The sequence below is a fragment of the Gossypium arboreum genome, chromosome 6 (assembly GCF_025698485.1).
Source record: "Gossypium arboreum isolate Shixiya-1 chromosome 6, ASM2569848v2, whole genome shotgun sequence".
Classification (NCBI taxonomy): domain Eukaryota; kingdom Viridiplantae; phylum Streptophyta; class Magnoliopsida; order Malvales; family Malvaceae; genus Gossypium; species Gossypium arboreum.
Genome location: NC_069075.1, coordinates 8,555,471 through 8,580,031, shown reverse-complemented (window position 1 = coordinate 8,580,031; position 24,561 = coordinate 8,555,471). Strand labels below are relative to the sequence as shown.

The window sequence follows — 24,561 nt, the reverse complement described above, 5'->3', positions numbered from 1 at the left end:
TGCTAAAAAGTAAATTATATTTCACACTAACAATATGCTAAAAAGTAAATTATATTTCACACTAACTTTCTTTTATAATTTTTTTTATGTGATGAATTTGATAATAATTTTATATTGAATCTCGTTAATTTATTAGCTTAACATCTATATTATCTTTTTAATCAATAAAATAAATATATTTATATTAATTATGTTGACAATAAAAATCTTATTCTTTTACTATTTCCATGGAACGCATGCTTTCTGTAAGTATTAATTCACTCGAATTTGTTGTTTTTCGTCCTTCTTGGCTCCTTGCGTTTAACTTTGGAGTTTTCTTTGGTTCATCTCCTTCTGTAGTTGTCTAGAGGAGTATTGGAGGTACTATTTTTTTTTTTGGGAAAAGAGAAAAGTGAGTTAATAAATTAAAAAATTTAAATCGAATTACTATGATAAGATAGAATCGTCAACTCGATTAACTCAAAATTTTTTCACTCAATTCGATTGAACGTTCACTAGTAAATTTAATAAGTTAATACAAAATAATATCTGAATATTAGTTTGATAAGAAAATAATTATTATATCTAAATATAAAGTATTATTTAATACAAATTCAACATTTAATCTATTTTACTTTTTTAAATATCCCAACCCCTCACTTCACCTTGCTATTTCTGACACTAGACTTCCACAAGAGACAATGTGTTAGAGACGATTGATTCAAATAAGATAGTCATGCATGTTAAGCCCTTCTTTCCTTATGGCTTGCAGCTTGTAGTGTAAGTACATCGCCTTGGTGGTTAAGTGGGTAGAGAAAAGCCATAGTATTCTGATCAGTTGGCAAAAGTCTCAAACCCAGCTAGCTGATCTTTGGCTTGTTAAGTTGTTCAGATAATTTTATAATTTAAGTGATAAAAAAATATTATCACATTTATTACAACTAGTTTTATCTATAATCACAGCCTCAACTGTCACAATGTCAATCTTGTTCTAGGGTTAGATCAAGATAACCCAAACTTCAGCATATCTCTTATAGTTTCTATCATCTTTTCTTGTTATGGGATTTTCCCTTTTTATAGTTATTATCATCCTTTTTCCAAGTTTTCAAGTTGCTTCTTTTTCTATTTTTGTATCATATGATTCTTTTTCTCAAATGCTGATGATGCAATTTGGTCATCAACTTTATCTTTTTTATATAAAAATTGGTCATGAGTCAATCAACTAAGACACATGGATCAATATTAACCATTGAAATCATTGAAATGGAACAACCGGTTCTATGAATAACAGGTGAAAATGTTCTTTTTAATGTTCTAACATTTTCAAAACTCTCCAAAACTAAAAAAAAAAAACAAAAAAGTTTGATCTGATTTCAACCCAAATTTTATATTTTTATTTTTAACTATTTTTTAATTCTTCGACAAAAAGATTCACATTCTGGGTAAGTTTTCAATTTTATTTACTCCAAGAATTTAGCTTGCCGATGAGATTATTTTAGCTTTAATGAATTTTCTTCATTGTTTTAATGGAGGATTTTCTTTTTTAACAGATTGTGACCAAATTAAGCTATGGAACTAAAGTTTACACCTACAAAGAATCTACAAATGTCAATATTCAGAACCCCACAAGAATCACCCTCTTTAATATCATCTATAAGATCTGCCAATCAAGTTAAGTGCAACCAACCTTTGGCCTATGGCTACCTTCATCGTTCATCACGTTTTAGCTCAAGAAAGTTGGGGGCTCATTGTTGCTCAAGCTTCAATGTATTCCCCCGTGAAAAAAGTGTTCACAAGAGCATAGAATTGAATCCTTCAAAGCAGCCTTTACCCTCAAAGGTCGAGTTCCTAGATCCCACATCGCTCGGAATCTGTTCAGAGCCATCGGATTGGCCTGAAAGAGATGAGATTCGAAGGTTCACCATCGAACAAAAAGCAAACAACATGGGGATCCCACATTCACTGAGGTTGCGAAAACAAAGGGGGAAGTTGGATAGTTTCGTTGATAATGAAAGTGGATTTGCATATTCCTCTGTTGAAAACGCCATTTCTTCATTAGTTTTCATCATCAGAGAGATCCAAAACTACACGCTGATAATTAGGGAAAGTCTTTATTCCGAAGATTTAGTGGATGTCATGTCTAAAATCCAACAAGACATGACGATAACTTTTGTATGGCTGTTCCAACAAGTGTTTTCCAAAACGCCGACACTCATGGTTTACGTCGTGCTTCTTTTGGCAAATTTTTCTGTTCAATCAATGGCAGAAAAAGCTTCTTTTGATGTAAACCAACGACAAGGATTCACTCAAAATGTTGTTACAGCAATCGTGTTGGTTTCAGACAAGGAAAGTGAAAAAGAAGAACAAGAAGATCAGTATCCAAAGGCCAATGATGAGATTAGGTTATGGGAACCAATGGTGGAAGAGGCTTCGAGGATAAGGGGGGAGTCGGTTCATGATAAAGCCTTGGAATATCAAATAAGGCAACAATTGGTTTCTCCATTGCATGTGGAGGTTGAACCAGATAACCATGAAGTTCATTTCAGAACGAATCTTATTTATCAAATGCGTATTGTTGAGCAGCCTAATAATTCTCTTTTGCTAACAAATTATGCTCAGTTTCTTCACCTTGTTGTCAAGGACTATGACAGGTAAATTTTCTGCCTTCGGATTTGCGCTTTTATTTGTGCTCTCAATCTCTTTGCGTCAGATATGGGGTATGAGAATCGTAATTTGTAACGATTGGGATTTAGACGTTTACTCCTCATCTTCACTGTATCAATATACTAACCATATGCCCCCTAAAGTTTGCTACATGAAGGTGCACCTGAGTTTTGAATTAAAGGTTGAATGGGCACATATGTCGACATAAAACTTATCTTAGCAATAGGTTTAAAGTTTAAGATTTAAGGTTTGGAGTATCCTTAAAGCTTCACAAGCCTTACTCATATCCCTTAATGTGTTAGACACGAATATTAGGCACCACTGCTTAAAAACAATAATAATCAAAGTAACATAATTCACAGCTTTCAGAAAAGAACGAAAAATAAGAAAATAAACATTGATGTTTCACGTCGATATCAACTGCATGCCATTTATTTCTTGTATGATATTAACTTCTTTTGTTGTCTATCTGCAGGGCAGAAGAGTACTTCAAACGTGCTATTGAGGTGGAACCTCAAGACGCCGAGGCATTGGGACTGTATGCTGATTTCTTATGGAAAGTGAGAAAGGATCAGTGGGGAGCTGAAGAAATGTACATACAAGCTGTCGAGGCTGACACCAAAAACCCTTTTCAAGTATCAAAATATGCAAATTTCTTATGGAGCACTGGTGGCGAAGGCACTTGTTTTGTATTTGATGAATCAAAAGAGTAATAAATAGTTTCTTGAAAGTAGATATAACTACCTCCTTCTAGTGGATATTACTTAATGCTTTGGACATATTTAGAAGTTCCAGTGTTAGTAAAATTTTCTATTAGTGTAGTATTTTTTTTGTATTTATTCGAATTGAATAATTAATAAATATTCATTTATTATTATTTACTCTATGCAAACATTTTCTCACTTTTATTGTAGGTAAAACAAATGTTAAAAGAAAAATATCAGCTTATTAAATTACCAATGGTTTTAAACTAATGATAAGTTGCATAATATAGATTGTTTTGTAATATAGGAGACAATTTATATTAATGGATAATTTAAATTAAGTTCTTTGTTATAGAATCACTATGAGCAAATTATTCATGTTAGGATCATGTTAGGACTATTTTGTTGTTTATAAGACCAACTGGGGAGATAATTTTTGTGTGACACCCCACACTCGATCCAGTCATCGAATCCAAATGTATGACGTCACATTACGTTGCTGAAGCAACTCACACTATTGCAAATCAATAGATCAAACAATTTGGTATTAATCCATAAAAATTTCCAAACAATCATAATTATATCCATAAACACGATGAAGTAATGATAAACGATCTTGTGTAAAATGTTTCGGGTTCAAACAGGGTCAAATACGGAGTTAGGATTCGAATCCGAACTCAATGAGCCAAATTTAGCAGTGTGTCTCGAGACATTAAAGTTCATGTCTTGAAACTTGATCACTTATGTCTCGAGACACATATTCCTTGTTTCAGACCTTTAACTTTGATGTTTAGATGTCTCAGGACAAAAAGGTTCTTGTCTCGAGACCTAAAACAAGGCAAAATATAATTTCGGTTCGATATTTAGTAGTTTCAAGACAATATTGATTGTCTCGAAACCTAGCCATGTATGTCTTGAGACATGGTCAACCTATCTTAAGACCAATGATAAAAAATACCTGAGATCAATACTTTGTTCTTGGTGTCTCGAGACAATAGTCTCCCTGTCTCAAGACCAAATGGTAAAATGTCAAAATGTGCACTAAGTCAAGTATAGAAATGGTACTTATTAATCACCTAATTCATACCAATGTGATATACAACTTATAAAAGCACAACCATATATCTAAAATTCATAGCATTCGATGCATCATATTTTGTCATAAGCAAATAGTTAATTAAACAAGCTATACACATAAGTTTAACTACTTTAACCAAGCATCAAAATCAACAACTATCCAAATAATACACTTTTATAGCATATACTAATTCACTTAACATTAAGGTTTCTTCAAACCAAACTTCATTAAATCAAAACCCACCTATTTAACCTATAAAAATTGTGTCCAAACACTTAATGATCATGACATTCATTTCGTCATAATTAGCCTAAAGAACCAACTATCATTTTGTACGAAACTAATAATTCAACCAAAATATCTTAATATGCATAGTATAGAATGCATGATACCAAAATCAATCCAATAATTCACAAGGCATACATCATCGTTATATTTACAAATCAAAACAACATAAAGACTCCAGAATGCTTCTTAATGACCTAGGTACATGTCATGTATAATCTATCAAGTAAGCACATTAAAAAGGTGGCTGAGCCGAGAGAGTTGATAACTTGGATGCTGACAAACTTGCAAACACTTTAAGAACCTAAATCAAACCTGCATATGGAAACAAACAAATTCGTACATTGAGTATTTAATACTCAGTGGTACTAGAATAATTTGAATTCAAGTATAAAAGGTATTAAGATAACAAGTATACTACTAAAACATTAAATCAAATTATTAATAATTTCAAGATATCATTTCATTATATCAATTTCAATCTTAAGATCGTTTTATATTCAAATCACCTTGACTACTAACATGTATCATTTCTCAAAATGGCCTTTCATTATTAGAATTAGAATAGCATTTGATTACTAAGACAAGGGTGACATTTTATCATCAAATTAGAATGACATGTCACTTTCAGAATCAAAATGACATTTCATTTTCAAAATCAAAATAACATATCCATTATTTACTTTTAGCGCCTATTAACTGGATTAAGCACAAGTACGGGTATGTGGATCACTCCCCTAACACTTCACAATAAGACCCAAAGTGCTAATCAAGCATGAATGCACTGATCCATCTAACACTTCATAGAATGTATTACAACGAAGTTGTAACGACCCGATTTTAGCCAGTGTTGAAAAATATGGTTTCGGAACCCAATTCCGTAAATCGAGCTTGTGAGATTATAATAGAAGGATTTATGAAGTTAGTATGAAAGTATATTAATGAATGATCGAGTAATTAAAATCATTAATTTTAGTTCAGGGACTAAGTTGTAAAAATATAATCACTATTGAATTTTAATTTGAAAAATACTTTGAAGACCCATTTAACAATTAATCAAAGGGCTTAATGGTTATTTAATCATTGTTTCTTACTAGGTAGTGGAAAGATGATGAAGATATCCACTTAGCTCTTATAATTATAATTATAACACATATAAGTGCCTTCAATTAATACACAAAACATGATTAGCTTTGTTAACTAAACTATTAATCTAAGTATAAATATACCAAATAGTGGGAGAGAGAATGAATTCATCATCTTTCCCTCAAAGTTTATGCCTTCCTTGATATTGAAAGAAAAGGAAAAATTTCAACGTCCTTTAGCCATTCGTTGAGTTTTTCTTCATAATTTTTTATTATCTAAGATTAGTAAAACATACCCATGTGTTAAATTTATTGGTTATTAAGTATATGTTAAGTTGTTGTTAACGAATTCTTGAGGAAACTATGCTTGAATGTTGAGAACTTTCGAATGATAAGTTTAAATTATGTTTAGATTGTATTAGAAAGTAGTGAATTTAGCTTAATTTTTAGAGTTAAGCTATATGGTTAATCTTGGATATTAGGGATTAAATTGAATAAATTGAAATTTGTTAAAAAAATTATGCTACAGATTAAAAGTACAAGGTCCCTAATGAAAGAATATGAAATTAGATTTTGATTCGATGTTAAATATTGAAAAATATGGGCAAATCGATTGTAAAGACTAAAATGAATAAAATACAAACTATGTTTAATTATTATGTGTTTTTCATGTGATTGTTTGAAAACTAATACAGTTTCTATAATTGAATTATCATATGTAGCTAAAGATGGCATTGATCCGTCTCGAGATAAAGGAAAGGCGAGAGTCGTAGAAAAAAACCACTACAACTTAACAAGGGCTCTGTCTCCTCTTCCTATAAATAGATGGCACCGGCAGAGCTATGAACACAAAATGAGAGAAATTTTTTTCTAGTTTTTATTAAGAAAAGTGAATTTTTGTTTTCACCCCAAAATGAGAGAAAACTTTTTCTAGTTTTGTGTTTCTATTCAATTGGTTTGAGCCCACACTTGAAACAGTTTATAGTACGAGAATAGCAGAGAATATCGTCTGGTTGAAAGTCGGGAACAACGAACATCCGTGTGACAGCCTTAAAACGACCCTAGTCGGAATGTGGTTTCGGGACCACAAAACCGAGGCATAAAAATAATTTGATATTTATTTTGATGCCTATAATATGTGTTAATTCATGTGTGACATTTTTGATGCTTTAATTTAGAGTTATAAATGTGAATTTCACTAGAAAGGACCTAGTAGTAAACTTTAAAAGTATGAGGGGGGAAATGTGTGATGACTAGTTGATCATGCATGCAAAAATGAGGGGTTTGCATGTCAATTTCCCCTTTTATTAGCTAATGGCCGGCCATGACAAAGGAGGATGGGCAAAACATGTCATAAACATGTTTTGTTGGTGCATCATGGGTGAAAAAAAAATAATAAAATAGATTAATGAGTATGGGTAATAAAGAATGAAAAAAAAAGAGAAAAAAATGGTCTCATGCATGCCCATTGCCCTGAGTTGTGGAGAAAGAAAGAAGAATTTTTGTTCATCATTTTTCATTTCCTTTGGGCTGAAAATTCTAAGGAAGAAGGAAGGAATTCTTGTTTCATGTTGGTTTGGAAGAGGTTTAGGAGGAGGTTTGGCCATACTTGTACCTAGATTAAGGTAAGTTTGATGTTTTGCCATGAGATTCATGTATATTTTAGTAGTTAGCTTGAGTTCTAACTAGCCATGGTTCAAATCCTTACTATGTCATAGAGATGATATTCGGCTAAGGTGAGGTTGTGTTGATATCATTTGCATGCTAAAAGTGAAGCTTTGTAATGGTGCATGTGATGGTGGATTGATGATTATTGAATATTCTTTTAGCACTTTTGAGTGAGAGTTTGATAGATACCATGAGGTTAAACTTCATGACATTGTAAGCTTGTAAGTTGGATGATGAAGTTCATGCTTTGTGAAGGTAAATGGGGTAGAAGGAGTATTCGGCCATAATGAAAATATATGAGATAGTCATAGTCATCCTTATGATTCGGCCCTTGCACCTATATGTATATATGTGTTTGCACATGATGTATTGGCATGACATATATACTATTTCAAGGTATATATTTGCTTGTGATGATGTTTCGGTTATGAAGTACATGAGAGATGTGTATTGAGCTACAATATGGAATGCATTAGTTAGTAGAATGTATGCTGTTTTTTTTTTTTTTGTGGTATTAAGTGTATAATTGGCCTCAACATGGACATGCATATTCGGCCACATGAGGGGAATTGGTGTGCATGCATTCGGTTAGAGGCAAACATATTGATGCCTATTCTTGGCTTAGAAAATTCGGCTAAGGAGAGCACTAACTAATGTGTTGAGTTGATTCATGATTTCCGTACCTACGTGACTTTAATGTCTAATGAAAATATGTGGGATAAGTACCTTGAATTCCTCTTTCGATGCTCAAATAATTAAATCAATTTATTTGTTAAATTAAGCTCAAGAGCAAAGGGGAGCTAAATCCGATAAAGGGAAGGAAAAAGTAGTTGAATAGCAGTCGAAATCGCCGACAACATCCAAGGTAAGTCTTGAGTAATGACCCTACTTGAATTATATTGAATTCATGCTCCTTGTGTGTGGCTATTGAGCCGAAATTGTAAAGGTTTGATAAATATTTTGTGTTTGAGCCTTAGTAATGAAAATGAAATATGGATGTGTCGTGATTATTGATATATGTGTACATGAGCATTTGAATGATACCCGGCTAAGTCCCAAGGCATTTATGCTAGTGATTATATCCGGCTAAGACCAAGGTATTCGTATGAAGTTGTTATATCCGGCTAAGACCAAGGCAATTGTGCAAGTTACCAAATCCGGTTAAGACCAAGGCAATTGTGCAGTTACCAAATTCGGGTTAAGACCAAGGCAATTGTGCTTGTGGTTATATCCGGTTGAATCCCGAAGGTACGTGACTCGAAAATGAGCAATCTTGCTGTAAAAATTTTAGTTTATACACTTGTGAAAATTCCAGCAATGAGGTATGTACGTATGTGCTTGAATTAGTTGAGCCCTTACAAGTAAGTATTCGCCGCTTGATAAACGAGCCACGGCCTTTGGCTAAGTTGTTCTTTTGTGTATAAACATAAGGGTCGGTAATGTGAAGTAAGTATGATTATGAGAATGTGTATTAATAAAGTGATTCATTTAGTTATGTAAATGTAATACTTTAGTCAAAGCTGATTTCATTATTTGAGACTTACTAAGCATTAAAATGCTTACCCCGTTGCTTTGGCTCTCTGTTTTATAGGTTTCACTCGTTAGCTATCGAATTCGGGATCATCGAAGTCGAAGTCATCCACACTATCAAAGCCCCCATTTTGGTACAATTTTGGTTGAACTTTGAAATGGCATGTATAGGACTACCCTTTTGTTGTAGGTCATGTACCTTTCGGTTTTGTGTAAACTTGGATAGCCATGCGAAAATGGCTTATATACGTTTTTAGCATAGTACAATAATCGTTTGTATGTTGATCATTATGAGGTATGGAATTGTTTTGAAACGATTAGCCATTGGAATGGTTAATCATGATCACACTTTGTGCTATGTATGCAAAAGGGCCAATTGAATCATGGAAATCATGAAATAGGTAAAGCCTACCTTAAAGGCGATCTTGACGAGAGCAGCAGTGACATGGATGTGAAAAATCACTAAAATAGTAGGAATGGTATTAAATAGTGAATAAATTATGTAAATGAACCTTGATGAATATACTTTCATATGGAAGAAACGAAAAGGTCATATGAGTTATATGTTAAGAGATATTAAAGTTCTCGTGAAACAGGGCCAGAACGGTTTCTGGATCCCCTATTCCAAATTTGGAAATTCATTGTAAATTAACCAGAGATAATTAGGTGTCATGCCATATATGTATAGATTCCTCTCTGAGTATAGTTTCTATAGAAACAAACGGCAACAGTATCGAATACCTGTATAGGGAGATATCCAATTCGTAATGCGTGAAGGTCAGTGTAGTCGAACCCTGGATTAGGGGAGACTTTAACTAATAAACTGTACTAATTGGCCCGACAAAAAATTCTAGAAAAAAATCTGTAGATGGACATATGAGTCTTGTTTCGGGGAAAAATTACGAAACTGATTTTTGAGTTTTGAAACTCATGATATGATTTTTAAGGCGAAAGGACGCAAAGAACCAGCTTTGTCTGGAAATTTTAAATGGACAAGGAAATGATTGAGTCAAGTTTGTGTGCACTTTGTGTTCGACTCGTAACGGACTCGGCACGGGGTGTTACAATTTTATTGGTATCAGAGCTACGGTTTAGTCGATTCTAGGACTACCGTGATACGTTTGGGTCTAGCTATACATGCCATTATGTGATTAATTGATAGTGTGGTGATTTCGACATTTGAATTTGTGTTTATTTATAGTAATGGATCCCGATCCCAACCGAAAGCGATAGTGATGATGTGGAGAGTGTGGCGCTGCTCCCGCACAAGGGGACAAGGTCTTGGGACTCTCAACCTATTGCTAGCAATCCGAATGATGAGGCTAGGCAAGCCTTTTATAGCGCGATGAATGATTGGTTCAACCAATACATTCGAACTAATACTACTGTTCCACAACCTCCATTCCCAACAAACACATTTCAAGACCTACCATGCCTCCCAGAATCGACCAAATAAGGTCGAATAAGCCCTCGCTTGATGAATCCGAAAACATGGGGCTACTAAATTTAAAGCTACGGATAGCGACGATGCCGAGCAAGCTGAATTTTGGTTGGACAACACTATCCGCACTCGATGAGCTATCTTGTACACCGATGAATGCCTAAAGTGTGATATCTCCTTGCTACGTGATTCGCCTACTATTGGTGGAGAACTCGACTTGTTGTGCCCGAGAGCAAGTAACTTGGGAGTTTTTCCAAACCGAGTTTCAAAAAGTATATCGTCGAGATTTATGGATCAAAAATCAAGGAATTTCTTGAACTTAAACAAGGTTCTATGTCGGTTATCGACTATGAACGAAAATTTGTGAGGCTTAACCCAGACGCTGAATGCATTTCTTCGAAGTCGTGATGTAAACGCTCAAGATGGATGAATGATGATATAAAGTCGTATGTTGGCATTTTGAAATCCAAGAGTTTGTGGCTCTTGTCGAGCGAGCGCAAAGCCGAGGAGCTCAAGATGGAGAAAAGAAAAGTGAAGTGGGAACAAGGAGTTTCAGTAAGAGGTCTTGGGAAGCCCTTCCCACATCATCAAAGAAATTTAGAGATGGCTTAGGCCGGTCTAGAGACACTTCGAGCTTTTCTAGATGAGATCGCGATCGACCCCCTGTGACCACACGAGTCACTTCGATCGCCATGGTGGAAATGATCGTCGAGAGAGAGCGGAGTGCCAAGATTGTGGCAAATGGCATTCGGAAATTGTAGATTCCGTGACCGCTCTCGTTTACGAGTGCGGAGCAGCTTGACCACTTCATTAAAGATTGCCCGAGGTTGCTCGAATGAATACAAATCGAGTGGAAAACCGGGTGCTACCACTGCTCGAGGTAGACCATCTGGAAATACGGGCAATGCTAGTGGTGGTCAGAGAGGATCTAGAGATGCTACGACCAGATCCGAAGCTCGCGCTCCTGCTAGGGCTTATGCCATACGTGCACGTGAGGATGCTTCCTCGCCAGATGTTATTACCGGTACTTTCACTCTCTTTGATACTAATGTGATTCCTTTGATTGACCCTGGTTTTACTCATTCTTATGTATGCGAAACCTTAGCATCCAGTAAGACTTTACCTATTGAGTCTACTGAGTTCGTAATTCGGGTGTCAAATCCCTTGGGTCGTTACGTGCTTGTCGACAAAGTGTGTAGGAAATGCCCCCTAGTAATTTGAGGTTCCTGTTTTCCGGCGGACTTGATGCTTTTGCCGTTCGATGAATTTGATGTTATTCTTGGTTTGGATTGGTTGACCGTGCATGATGCGGTTGTGAATTGCAAAAGCAAGACTATTGATTTGAGGTGCGCAAATAACGAGATGATCCGAGTTGAGTCTACAGACTTGAAGGGGGTGCCAGCTGTAATATCATCAATGTTGGCCCAGAAATATGTAAGAAAAGGGTGCGAAGCATACCTTGCGTATGTACTTGATGATAAGGAGTTAGAAACAAAACCCGAATCTGTCTTGGGTGGTTTGTGAATACCGGATGTTTTTCCAAGAATTACGGGTTTGCCCCTGCTCGGGAGGTAGAGTTTGGTATTGAGCTTATACCGGACCACACCGATTTCGATAGCTCCGTATGGTATGGCACCAACGGAATTGAAGGAGTTGAAAGCTCGGTTGCAAGAGTTGGTGGATAGAGGTTGTGCTCGCTTGAGTTTTTCACCTTGGGGTGCACTAGTGTTGTTTGTGAAAAGAAGGACGGAACCATGAGGTTATGCATCGACTATCGCCGCCTTAATAAAGTGACAATAAAGAACAAATATCCATTACACAGACGATGATTTGTTCGATCAATCAAGAGAGCCTCGGTGTTCTCAAAAATAGATTTGAGATCGGGCTATTATCGATTCATGAATCCGAGATCGGATATACCCAAACCGCCTTGAACGAGATATGGTCACTACGAGTTCTTAGTGATGCCGCTTTGGGCTCACTAATGCCCTGCGGTATTTATGGATTTGATGAATCGGATTTTTAGACCATATTTGGATCGGTTCGTAGTTGTGTTCATTGACGACATCCCGGTCTATTCAAGAGATGAGACCGAACATGCGAGCACCCGAGATTAGTGTTGCAAATATTACGGATAAGCGGTTATATGCTAAGTTCAGCAAGTGTGAGTTCGTTAAGAGAGGTTAGCTTCTTGGGTCATGTGATATCTCAGATCGGTATTCGAGTCGACCGAGCAAAATTTCAGCCATACTTAACCGGAAGCCTCCAAGAAATATTACCGAGGTTCGAGCTTTTGGGACTTGTTGGTTACTACCGGCGGTTTGTAAAGGATTCTCGATGATAGCCACACCCATGACGTAAACCGCTTGTAAAGATGTCAAGTTTGAATGGACGGAAAAGTGTCGAAAAGTTTCGATCAATTGAAAACTCATTTGACTAAGCTCCAAGATTAGTGCAAATTAATCGGCAAAGAGTTTGTCATCTATAGTGACGCCTCCCTACTTGGGTTAGGTTGCGTATTGATGCAAGAAGGTCGAGTTGTGACCTATGCGTCGAGACAATTAAAGCCACATGAGAAAAATTATCCGACCCATGATCTCGAATTGCCTGCCATCGTATTCGCCTTAATATATGGCGACATTACTTATTTGGTGAGAAGTGCCATGTGTGTTCGGATCACAAAAGTCTCAAATATTTGATGACTCAAAGAGACTTAAATCTGCGACAAAGACGTTGGCTCGAGTTGTTAAAAGATTATGAGCTTCTCATTGATTATCACCCGGGAAAGGCTAATGTGGTTGCGGACGCCTTAAGCCGGAAATCACTGTTTGCTTCACGAGCGATGAATGTACACTTGTCTATTCTATCCGACAATGTGTTAGTAGCCGAATTAAAGGCCAAACCATTGTTGACTCATCAAATTCGTGAAGCTCAGAAAGTTGACGATGAGTTGGTTGCAAAACGGGCTGAATGTGTTCCAAACAAGGAATCGGAGTTTCAAATTGATGATGACGATTGTTTGAGGTTCAGAAGTCGTCTGTGTGTTCCAAGGAATTCGGAACTTATTTCGATAATTCTGAACGAAGCCCATTGTAGCTGAATTGCAATCCACCCGGGGAGTACGAAGATGTACAACGATTTGAAACGTCGGTTTTGGTGGCATGGTATGAAACGAGACATCTCCGACTTTGTTTCGAGATGTTTAATATGTCAACAAGTGAAAGCGGAACATCAAGTGCCTTCAGGATTACTTCAGCCGATTATGATACCCGAGTGGAAATGGGATCGAGTCACAATGGACTTTGTGTCTGGACTGCCATTGTCATCAAGTAAGAAGGATGCGATTTGGGTTGTTGTTGATAGACTGACTAAGTCGGCTCACTTTATCCCCGTGCGCACGGATTTTTCATTGGATAAACTAGCTGAATTGTACGCTTTCTCGATTGTGAGATTACACGGTATCGATTTACAGTTGTTCGATAGAGATCCGAGGTTCACCTCACGATTTTGGAAGAAATTACAAGAAGCTTTGGGCACCAAGTTGCATTTCAAAGACCGCTTTTCACCCCCAAACCGATGGTCAATCCGAGCGGATAATTCAGATACTTGAGGATATGTTGAGATGTTGCATCCTCGAGTTCAGTGGTTCATGGGAACGGTATTTACCTTTGATTGAATTCGCTTACAACGATAGTTTCCAATCAAGTATTACGATGGCGCCTTCGAGGCCTTGTACGGGCGTAAATGCCGTACACCATTGTTTTGGACCGAGCTCGGTGAAAGCAAAATTTTCGAGTGGATTTGATTAAAGATGCTTTGAGCAGAGTAAAAGTAATCCGTGAAAATCAAGATAGCCTCCGATCGTCGAAGTCGTACGCGGATCTCAAACGAAAAGACATTGAGTATCGTGGGAGATAAAGTGTTTCTTAAAGTTTCGCTTGGAAAAGATACTCGATTTAGGCGCAAGGGCAAATTGAGTCCGAGGTTCATCGGCCATATGAGATATCCGAACGAGTCGGTCCGATTATGTATCGTTTGATTTTGCCCCTGAACTTGAAAAGATTCACGACGTCTTTCATGTTTCGATGCTTCGACACTATAGATCTGATCCGTCGACGTAATTAGTCCATCGAGGTTGAAATTCAAGCGATATGAGTTATGAAGAAGAACCGATTCGTATCCTAGCTCGTGAAGTGAAGGAGTTGCGAAACAAAAGGGTTTCGTTAGTAAAAGTGTTATGGCTCAAACACGGATGGAAGAAGCTACTTGGGAACCCGAGAACTCTATGAAAGAGCGTTACCCAAACCTATTTACGGTAAGATTTTCGGGACGAAAATTTCTTAAGTGGGGAGAGTTGTGACGACCTTTAAAACGACCCTAGTCGGAATGTGGTTTCGGGACCACAAAACCGAGGCATAAAAATAATTTGATATTTATTTTGATGCCTATAATATGTGTTAATTCATGTGTGACATTTTTTATGCTTTAATTTAGAGTTATAAATGTGAATTTCACTAGAAAGGACCTAGTAGTAAACTTTAAAAGTATGAGGGGGGAAATGTGTGATGACTAGTTGATCATGCATGCAAAAATGAGGGTTTGCATGTCAATTTCCCTTTTATTAGCTAATGGCCGCCATGACAAGGAGGATGGACAAAACATGTCATAAACATGTTTTGTTGGTGCATCATGGGTGAAAAAAAAATAATAAAATAGATTAATGAGTATGGGTAATAAAGAATGAAAAAAAAAAGAGAAAAAAATGGTCTCATGCATGCCCATTGCCGTGAGTTGTGGAGAAAGAAAGAAGAATTTTTGTTCATCATTTTTCATTTCCTTTGGGCTGAAAATTCTAAGGAAGAAGGAAGGAATTCTTGTTTCATGTTGGTTTGGAAGAGGTTTAGGAGGAGGTTTGGCCATACTTGTACCTAGATTAAGGTAAGTTTGATGTTTTGCCATGAGATTCATGTATATTTTAGTAGTTAGCTTGAGTTCTAACTAGCCATGGTTCAAATCCTTACTATGTCATGGAGATGATATTCGCTAAGGTGAGGTTGTGTTGATATCATTTGCATGCTAAAAGTGAAGCTTTGTAATGGTGCATGTGATGGTGGATTGATGATTATTGAATATTCTTTTAGCACTTTTGAGTGAGAGTTTGATAGATACCATGAGGTTAAACTTCATGACATTGTAAGCTTGTAAGTTGCATGATGAAGTTCATGCTTTGTGAAGGTAAATGGGGTAGAAGGAGCATTCGGCCATAATGAAAATATATGAGATAGTCATAGTCATCCTTATGATTCGACCCTTGCACCTATATGTATATATGTGTTTGCACATGATGTATTGGCATGACATATATACTATTTCAAGGTATATATTTGCTTGTGATAATGTTTCGGTTATGAAGTACATGAGAGATGTGTATTGAGCTACAATATGGAATGCATTAGTTAGTAGAATGTATGCTGTTTTTTTTTCTTTTTTGTGTGTGTGTGGTATTAAGTGTATAATTGGCCTCAACATGGACATGCATATTCGGCCACATGAGGGGAATTGGTGTGCATGCATTCGGTTAGAGGCAAACATATTGATGCCTATTCTTGGCTTAGAAAATTCGGCTAAGGAGAGCACTAACTAATGTGTTGAGTTGATTCATGATTTCCGTACCTACGTGACTTTAATGTCTAATGAAAATATGTGGGCTAAGTACCTTGAATTCCTCTTTCGATGCTCAAATGATTAAATCAATTTATTTGTTAAATTAAGCTCAAGAGCAAAGGGGAGCTAAATCCGATAAAGGGAAGGAAAAAGTAGTTGAATAGCCGTCGAAATCGCTCGACAACATCCAAGGTAAGTCTTCGAGTAATGACCCTACTTGAATTATATTGAATTCATGCTCCTTGTGTGTGGCTATTGAGCCGAAATTGTAAAGGTTTGATAAATATTTTGTGTTTGAGCCTTAGTAACGAAAATGAAATATGGATGTGTCGTGATTATTGATATATGTGTACATGAGCATTTGAATGATACCCGGGCTAAGTCCCAAGGCATTTATGCTAGTGATTATATCCGGCTAAGACCAAGGCATTCGTATGAGTTGTTATATCCGGCTAAGACCAAGGCAATTGTGCAAGTTACCAAATCGGGTTAAGACCAAGGCAATTGTGCAAGTTACTAAATCCGGTTAAGACCAAGGCAATTGTGCTTGTGGTTATATCCGGTTGAATCCCGAAGGTACGTGACTCGAAATGAGCAATCTTGCTGTAAAAATTTTAGTTTATACACTTGTGAAAATTCCAGCAATGAGGTATGTACGTATGTGCTTGAATTAGTTGAGCCCTTACAAGTAAGTATTCGCCGGTTGATAAACGAGCTACCGCCTTTGGCTAAGTTGTTCTTTTGTGTATAAACATAAGGGTCGGTAATGTGAAGTAAGTATGATTATGAGAATGTGTATTAATAAAGTGATTCATTTAGTTATGTAAATGTAATACTTTAGTCAAAGCTGATTTCATTATTTGAGACTTACTAAGCATTAAAATGCTTACCCCGTTGCTTTGGCTCTCTGTTTTATAGGTTTCGCTCGTTAGCTATCGGATTCGGGATCATCAAGTCGAAGTCATCCACACTATCAAAGCCCCCATTTTGGTACAATTTTGGTTGAACTTTGAAATGGCATGTATAGGACTACCCTTTTGTTGTAGGTCATGTACCTTTCAGTTTTGTGTAAACTTGGATAGCCATGCGAAAATGGCTTATATACGTTTTTAGCATAGTACTATAATCGTTTGTATGTTGATCATTATGAGGTATGGAATTGTTTTGAAACGATTAGCCATTGGAATGGTTAATCATGATCACACTTTGTGCTATGTATGCAAAAGGGGCCAATTGAATCATGGAAATCATGAAATAGGTAAAGCCTACCTTAAAGGCAGATGCTGACAGTAGCAGTGACGTGGATGTGAAAAATCACTAAAAATAGTAGAAATGGTATTAAATAGTTAATAAATTATGTAAATGAACCTTGATGAATCTACTTTCATATGGAAGAAACGAAACGGTCATATGAGTTATATGTTAAGAGATATTAAAGTTCTCGTGAAACAGGGCCAGAACGGTTTCTGGATCCCCTGTTCCGACTTTGGAAATTCATTGTAAATTAACCAGAGATAATTAGGAGTCATGCCATATATGTATAGATTCCTCTCTGAGTCTAGTTTCTATGGAAACAAATGGCAATAGTATCTAAGATCTGTATAGGGAGATATCCAATTCGTAATGCGTGAAGGTCAGTGTAGTCGAACCCTGGATTAGGGGAGACTTTAACTAATAAACTGTACTAATTGGCCCGACAAAAAATTCTAGAAAAAAATCAGTAGATGGACATATGAGTCTAGTTTCGGAGAAAAATTACGAAACTGATTTTCGAGTTTTGAAACTTATGATATGATTTTTAAGGCGACAGTGATGCAGTAACCAGCTTGTCTGGAAATTTTTAAATGGACAGTGGAAATGATTAAGTCAAGTTTGTGTGCACCTTGTGTTCGACTCCGGTAACGGACTCGGGTACGGGGTGTTACAATCCGCTAAGTCAAAAACACAGGTACGAATCTGATTAAGGTTTATTTCTATAAATATTACAAATTAGGTCGATTTTCAAAATTTTATTTTTTCGCTGTGCAAGAAAATTATTTTTAAACCAAGATTTTTCCAACATATTATACTTAGGACGTACCAATGAGGCATCGAGTGCCAGATATATTAGTGTGATGGTTGGATGATCTGTGCATCTGCCTCGAGTTCGTGTCCAGTTAATAGAGATTATGAAAACACTTATTTTGCCTATTGACTTTTTTTATTGAATCGTATATTTGTATATTAATATTTAAGCAATAAATGATGACATGTGAAATGACACATGATTTTGTTGTTATGAGCCTTGAGGGTTGACCCGGTTATATAACGAATCAATAGATTCGAGAATGGAAAGAAAAGGTACCATGACTCTTTGTGATATACTACATTGTTCATGTAATTGAAAGGTATGGTATAAGGACTAAATGTTGATATATGGCATGATGAGTAACACAAATTGAAATGTTATGTTCATGAGACTAGTAATGTGATTATGACTTAGATAGTGTATGAATACCATGCTATGTGTATTTGGTACGTTGCTTTTGTATGATTATTGATTTAAATCATGTTAGCACCATTGAGCCCTATTGCTCAGCATTTGGTTTGTTTCTTTTCATGCATAGTTGTCATAGATCTCGAATTCTCAAAGTGATCGGCAACATCCAAATTCAACTCTCTCAACTTAACAAAGTTTATACAGTTTTTCTATGTTAATAACATGTGGCATGTAGCTAATATCTTGAATAAGTTTTTATGTTCATTTTGGACATTTAGGTACTTGTGGTAGAAATGCTTGTACTCTGTATATGTTCATGTTTAGGATGGTATGTATATGTACTAATCTAGTGAAACATGAGTATGCATGCCCAATTCGTTTATGTAAGCTTGGTAACAAGGTATTGCTTACATGCCAGGTAATAAAGAGTGATGCATGTGACTAGGATGAATATGAATGTGTATCTTATCATGTGTTGAATGATGTTAAATGTGCCAAAAATAGTAGTTTGGCATTTGAATTAATGCCTAAAATGTACAATGTTGAGTTTTGGGGTCACTTAGACCATTTGGGATTTGTACTTGGTAGGTTTGAAAAGAATGATGCAAAATTGGGGAAAACTATCCTCATAGTCGTAACATTCCCCTGTTGGTGTCGCGACATTGAGTCCCCTATCTTGAATGCCATGACTTTCCGCTGCTGAAGTAGCGACATAACCACCCTATCTCCATGGTCGCAACTCACTCCAAATGAAGTCACGAAATCATGTTATTGTATTCAATGTCACGACATTCATTCTTTGATTTTGCGACAACACCCTTGTATTAACTTATTTTACATTTTAATCCCCCATTTGTTACCGAAGTTTCATAAGGGCCTACTTATAATCTAGATTTAAATATTTGATGTTGATAGAAATTCTAAAACTCGAAAGGTTGCATGATTTGTTTTCAAATGTTAAATTAAAAGTCATTGTTGTTCAAAGTTAATGATATATTTTATCGTCAAAGTTTATCATTTTTTTATTAAAATAAATCGCCAATTAATCAACTAAGACATATGGCTCAATATTAACCATAGAAATCATTGACATGGAACATCAAGTACTACGTTCTTGATGATGATGTTAGAAAATCTGACTACCTTTTAATGCTCTAACATTTTCAAAGCTTTTCAAAACAAAGAGTAAGCTCATCTAATTTAAACCCTGATTGTATATTTTTATCCTTTTATATAATTTTTTAATTCTCCTACAAAAATATTCATATTTTAGATAAGTTCACGATCTTCCTTTTCAATTTTATTTACTCTATCAAATTTGCATCCGATTATATGTTCTCTTTTCTTATAACATTTTACGATATTTTCTAAATTTTTAATTCCATTTTATGGTATTTTTATTTTTAAATATATATTTTTACATAAATTTAAAAGTTCATATTAAAAAAATAGAATTATTCAACAAAAATAATTTTAATATTAAAGAATCCAAGTAACATAAGTATGCATAGAAAAGCAATAGCAATTTCTTATTTTGATTTAAGTTATTTCTTGAGTTTTCTTCTCTTAGAACCCTTAGGTTACTTTTGGTGTTAGACACACTTTAACCGGATGAAGTAAGAACTTCAATCTGGACTTTAACAGCAACGTATTTTACCCAGATAAAGAATGAAGGAAAAATGCTTGGAGTTCAAGCTTTGAGCTACTGCCAGGAATGAAGAACAGAATTTTGAAGGTAAAGAAAGATGGAGCATATGGAAAGAAAATCTAATGATTTCATTCAAAAGAAACTTTGGCTCAAAGTCTTTACATATACCAGTCATTGGCTGGTCAAAAGATCAACAAATTCATCACCTAAACACTACCTAACTCCACTTATTACATTGGAACTAGGTGTTTTTGCTTGCAAACATAAACAAAGCTGGTGATCAGCTCTATCACCATCAAATTACATCAAACATAAACTAAACTAAGTTCAAAATGAACTAGAACACAAAATATGGACTAAATAAACTAAACCATAGAAACTGAAACAGTAGTATGGGTCTTCATCTGGTTAACTCATATTTTAACCGGATAACTTATGCTTTGTAATTAACTCCTTATCTGCATGAGCTGCATATCCACCTTTGTTGCTGCATGTGTTGCATGGGAACTAACTTCAACACTCCTCCTTAGTTTCCATGCTTGTAACACCTAGCTGCTTTCCCAGTTTTACAAACCTTGACACACCAAGGGCATTTATGAAGATATCAGCAACCTGTTCCTCTGAATTGCAATGAATCAGCTCCACCTCTCGAGCTTGTTCCATCTCTCTTATCACATATAGCTTGATGCTGAAGTGCTTTGTTCTACCATGGAAGATAGGATTCTTTGCAATTGCAACAGCAGACTTGTTATCACAAAAGATCTCTGTTGCCTCCCTTTGATGTAGGTTAAGATCAGCTAGAATTTTTCTTAGCCAAATGGCTTGATTTACAGCATTGGCAGCTGCAACATATTCAGCTTCTGCTGTTGATTGAGCCACCATCGATTGTTTCCTTGAGCTCCAACAAAACATGGTTAAGCCAAAGGTAAAAGCATATGCAGAGGTGCTTTTCATATCATCACTTGAACTAGCCCAGTCACTATCAATATAGCCTCTCAATTTCAAACTTTCAGCTTTGTTGAATAACACACCATAGTCAAGAGTGCCTTTGATGTACCTTAACACTCTCTTTGCTGCTTGAAAATGCTGGACATTACAGCAATGCATAAACCTTGATAACATACTCACAAAGAAACAAGATATCCGCCTAGTTGTCATCAAATATAACAAACAGCCAACTAGGCTCCTGTAGGTAGACTCATTGACTGGTTCATGATCTCCTTGGCTTGACAGCTTCATTCCAACAGCAATAGGAGTGCTCGTTGGCTTACAATTCTCCATTGAGAACTTGGACAAAACCTTCAAGGCAAATGTTCTCTGTGCTAAGAAGATTTTTCCTTCTGTTTGGCGCACCTCCATTCCCAAAAAGTATGTCATTAGCCCCAAGTCAGACATTTCAAACATGTCCTTCATTTTGGCTTTGAATTCAACCAATATGTCTTGATCTCCTCCAGTCACCAAAAGGTCATCGACATAGAGGGATACAATAAGCTGTATTTCAGCTTCATTCTTCTTGACATATAGTGTTGGCTCACTAACACTTCTGTTAAATCCCAAACTGACCAAGTAACTGTCAATTCGAGCATACCAGGCTCTAGGAGCTTATTTTAGGCCATATAATGCCTTCTTAAGCCTGTACACCATTTGTTCTTTGCCAGACACAACGAAGCCTTGAGGCTGATCAATGTAGATCTCCTCTTCAAGGAAGCCATTTAGGAATGCAGACTTCACATCAACCTGGTGGATTTTCCACTGCATTTGAGCTGCCAAGGCAATCAGCAATCTAATGGTGTCTAGCCTGGCCACTGGTGCAAATGTTTCCAGGTAGTCCAGGCCATATTTCTGGCTGAATCTTTTGACTACAAGCCTGGCCTTCAGTTTGTTCAAGCTCCCATCAGTATTTTGCTTGGCTCGATAGACCCACTTTACTCCAATAACCTTCCTCTTAGCTGGTCTAGGAACCAATTCCCATGTCTGGTTCTTCTCAATCATGGCAATTTCATCAACCATAGCCTGTTTCCAGCCTTCATCAGCTTCAGCTTCTTCAAAACTGCATGGCTTTACTATGGCAACTTGAGCTATTTCATAAATTTCAGCCAAAAGTCTAGTGCCTCTGACTGGCATGTCATCAATGTCCATTTCAGGACTAATTTGTTAAGTTCAGCATGATCAACCATCAGCTCTTCAGAAACAGCCTCTGGCTCGTTCTTCTCCCAATTCCAGCATCCTTTTTCATCGAAGATCACATCTCTGCTTACTTGAATTTTGTTTGTTAAAGGGTCCAAAATCCTATAGCCCTTCTTGACCATACTATACCCAGCTAAAATACCAGGAATAGCTCTTTTGGACAACTTATCCCTCTTTATAGCTGGTATTTAGCTGTAACATAGGCAACCAAAGACTTTCATATGAGCCAATGATGGCTTGAACCTGAACCGGGCCTCAAAAGGTGTCTTGTGAGCAAGTGCTTTAGTTGGAAGCCTATTCTGAATGTAGACCGCAGTATTGACAGCTTCAGTCCACATGGTCTTAGGCAAATTCTTTTCAAACAATAAACATCTGGCCATATCCATCAAGCTCCTATTCTTCCTTTCACTTACACCATTTTGTTGAGGTGTATAAGTGTTGGTGAGCTGGTGTCTAATGCCAGCTTCATCACAAAAGGTATTAAACCCGGATGAAGTATACTCTGTTCCATTATCAGACCTAAGGGTCTTAAGTTTACAGCCTGTTTCAGTTTCTACTGCAGCTTTAAATTTCTAGAATATTGAAAGTACTTCATACTTATTCTGGAAAAAATATGCCCAACAATACCTAGAGTAATCATCAATAAATAAAATGAAATATCTGCTTCCATTCAATGATTCAGTCTTCATGGGGCCACACACATCTGTGTGTACAAGCTGCAGCTTCTCAGAGGCTCTCCATGCTTGATTGGTAGGAAATGGCGATCTTGCTTGTTTTCCCAATTGACAGACTTCACATACCTCTTCTTCCTCAATAGAGTTGGTGAAGTTTTCAACCAAGTCTTCACTGATCATCTGAGTCATTGATCTGAAGTTGGCATGCCCAAGCCTTTGGTGCCAAAGCTTGGAGTCTTCAGAAGAAACAGCATAGGCATTATCAAAGCCTTTATTCCAGTCCACAACAAAGCTCTTTTCTGTCATGGCTACTGACATGAGCATAGATCCACTTGGATCACTAATCTGACATTCATTTTCTTTGAACACCACAGTATAGCCTTTTTCAACTAACTGAGCTATACTTAACAGGTTTCTTTCAATTTCAGGAACTAACAAAACATTTGAAATGATCTTGTTACCTGTTGGAGTGCAAATAACCACATCTCCCTTTCCTTCTGCCATGATAAAGTGGCCGTTGCCAACTTTAACTTGTGTTTTACAGCTTCTGTCTAAGGACTTGAAAATAGCTACATCTGGTGACATATGGTTGGTGCAGCCACTGTCAAGGAGCCAACCATTTGAGATTTTCTTCTGAGCAGCTGAGCAGGAGACTGCAAAGACCTGCTCCTCATTGTCACTGCCTTCTTCAGCTACCTGAGCTTCAGGCTTGTGTTGTTGGTTTTGGCCAGGTCTGCCTTTTTCTTTGTAGACCCTTTCAACATGGCCTTTCTTTTTGCAGGGTTGACACACAGCATCTGGTCTGAACCAGCATCTGGTCTCTGGATGACCAGGTCTTTTGCAAAATCTGCAGAGTCGATCTCCTCCTCTTGCAGCATCAGGCTTAGGCCTGTTTTTCCAGTTCTTCTTGCCTTTGTAGGCCGAGGAACATGAAGCAGACTTGGCTTTGGCTTGAAAGGCACCTTCTTGGTACTCCTCTAATCTGCTGGCCCTCCTTTGCTCTTGTACATACAGAGCATTGATCAGCTCTGTTAAAAAGATGCTGGTTAGGTCCATTGAGTCTTCAAGAGATGAGATTTTTGCCTCATACCTTTCTGGTAAGGTAGAGAGCACTTTCTCCACAATCCTTGCCTCATCAAATTGCTCACCAAGGAGCCTTATGCTGTTAACTACAGCCATGATGTAATACCCCGAAAATTTTTACAGTAAAATATTATCCGTGATTTAGTAAAATAAGGAAATAAAGTGACAAAAAGGGAATTTTTGAGTGATGTCAATATTGAAAAGTATATTATGATATATTAATTCAAAAAAGGACTAAATTGCAAAGTAAGAAAAGTCTTGTTGTACAAGAGTAAATACTCAAAATTTAAGGGGTTAAAGTGTAAATATAAAAAAGTTGAAGGACTAATGGTGCAAATATTTTAAGGGTGGAATGATCTAGAAACCAAGAAAAATTGATGAATTAGGACCAA

General features: G+C 36.5%; 1 protein-coding gene across 1 annotated transcript; it reads left to right on the top strand.

The window, feature by feature from the left end:
• The first annotated feature begins 2,428 nt into the window (after positions 1–2,428).
• LOC108481289 (uncharacterized) lies at positions 2,429–3,470 on the top strand. The gene is made up of 2 exons (XM_017784445.2): positions 2,429–2,630; positions 3,119–3,470. The coding sequence occupies exons 1-2, from the start codon at positions 2,545–2,547 to the stop codon at positions 3,354–3,356; spliced, it is 324 nt and encodes a 107-aa protein (XP_017639934.2). The 5' UTR covers positions 2,429–2,544; the 3' UTR covers positions 3,357–3,470.
• Positions 3,471–24,561: the final 21,091 nt, after the last annotated feature.

Excerpts from the sequence above, each read along its gene's own strand:
- LOC108481289 (XM_017784445.2), top strand. The coding sequence starts at position 2,545 with ATGCGTATTGTTGAGCAGCCTAATAATTCTCTTTTGCTAACAAATTAT. Across the intron at positions 2,631-3,118 it reads GTTGTCAAGGACTATGACAG|GGCAGAAGAGTACTTCAAAC; the intron begins GTAAATTTTCTG and ends GTCTATCTGCAG.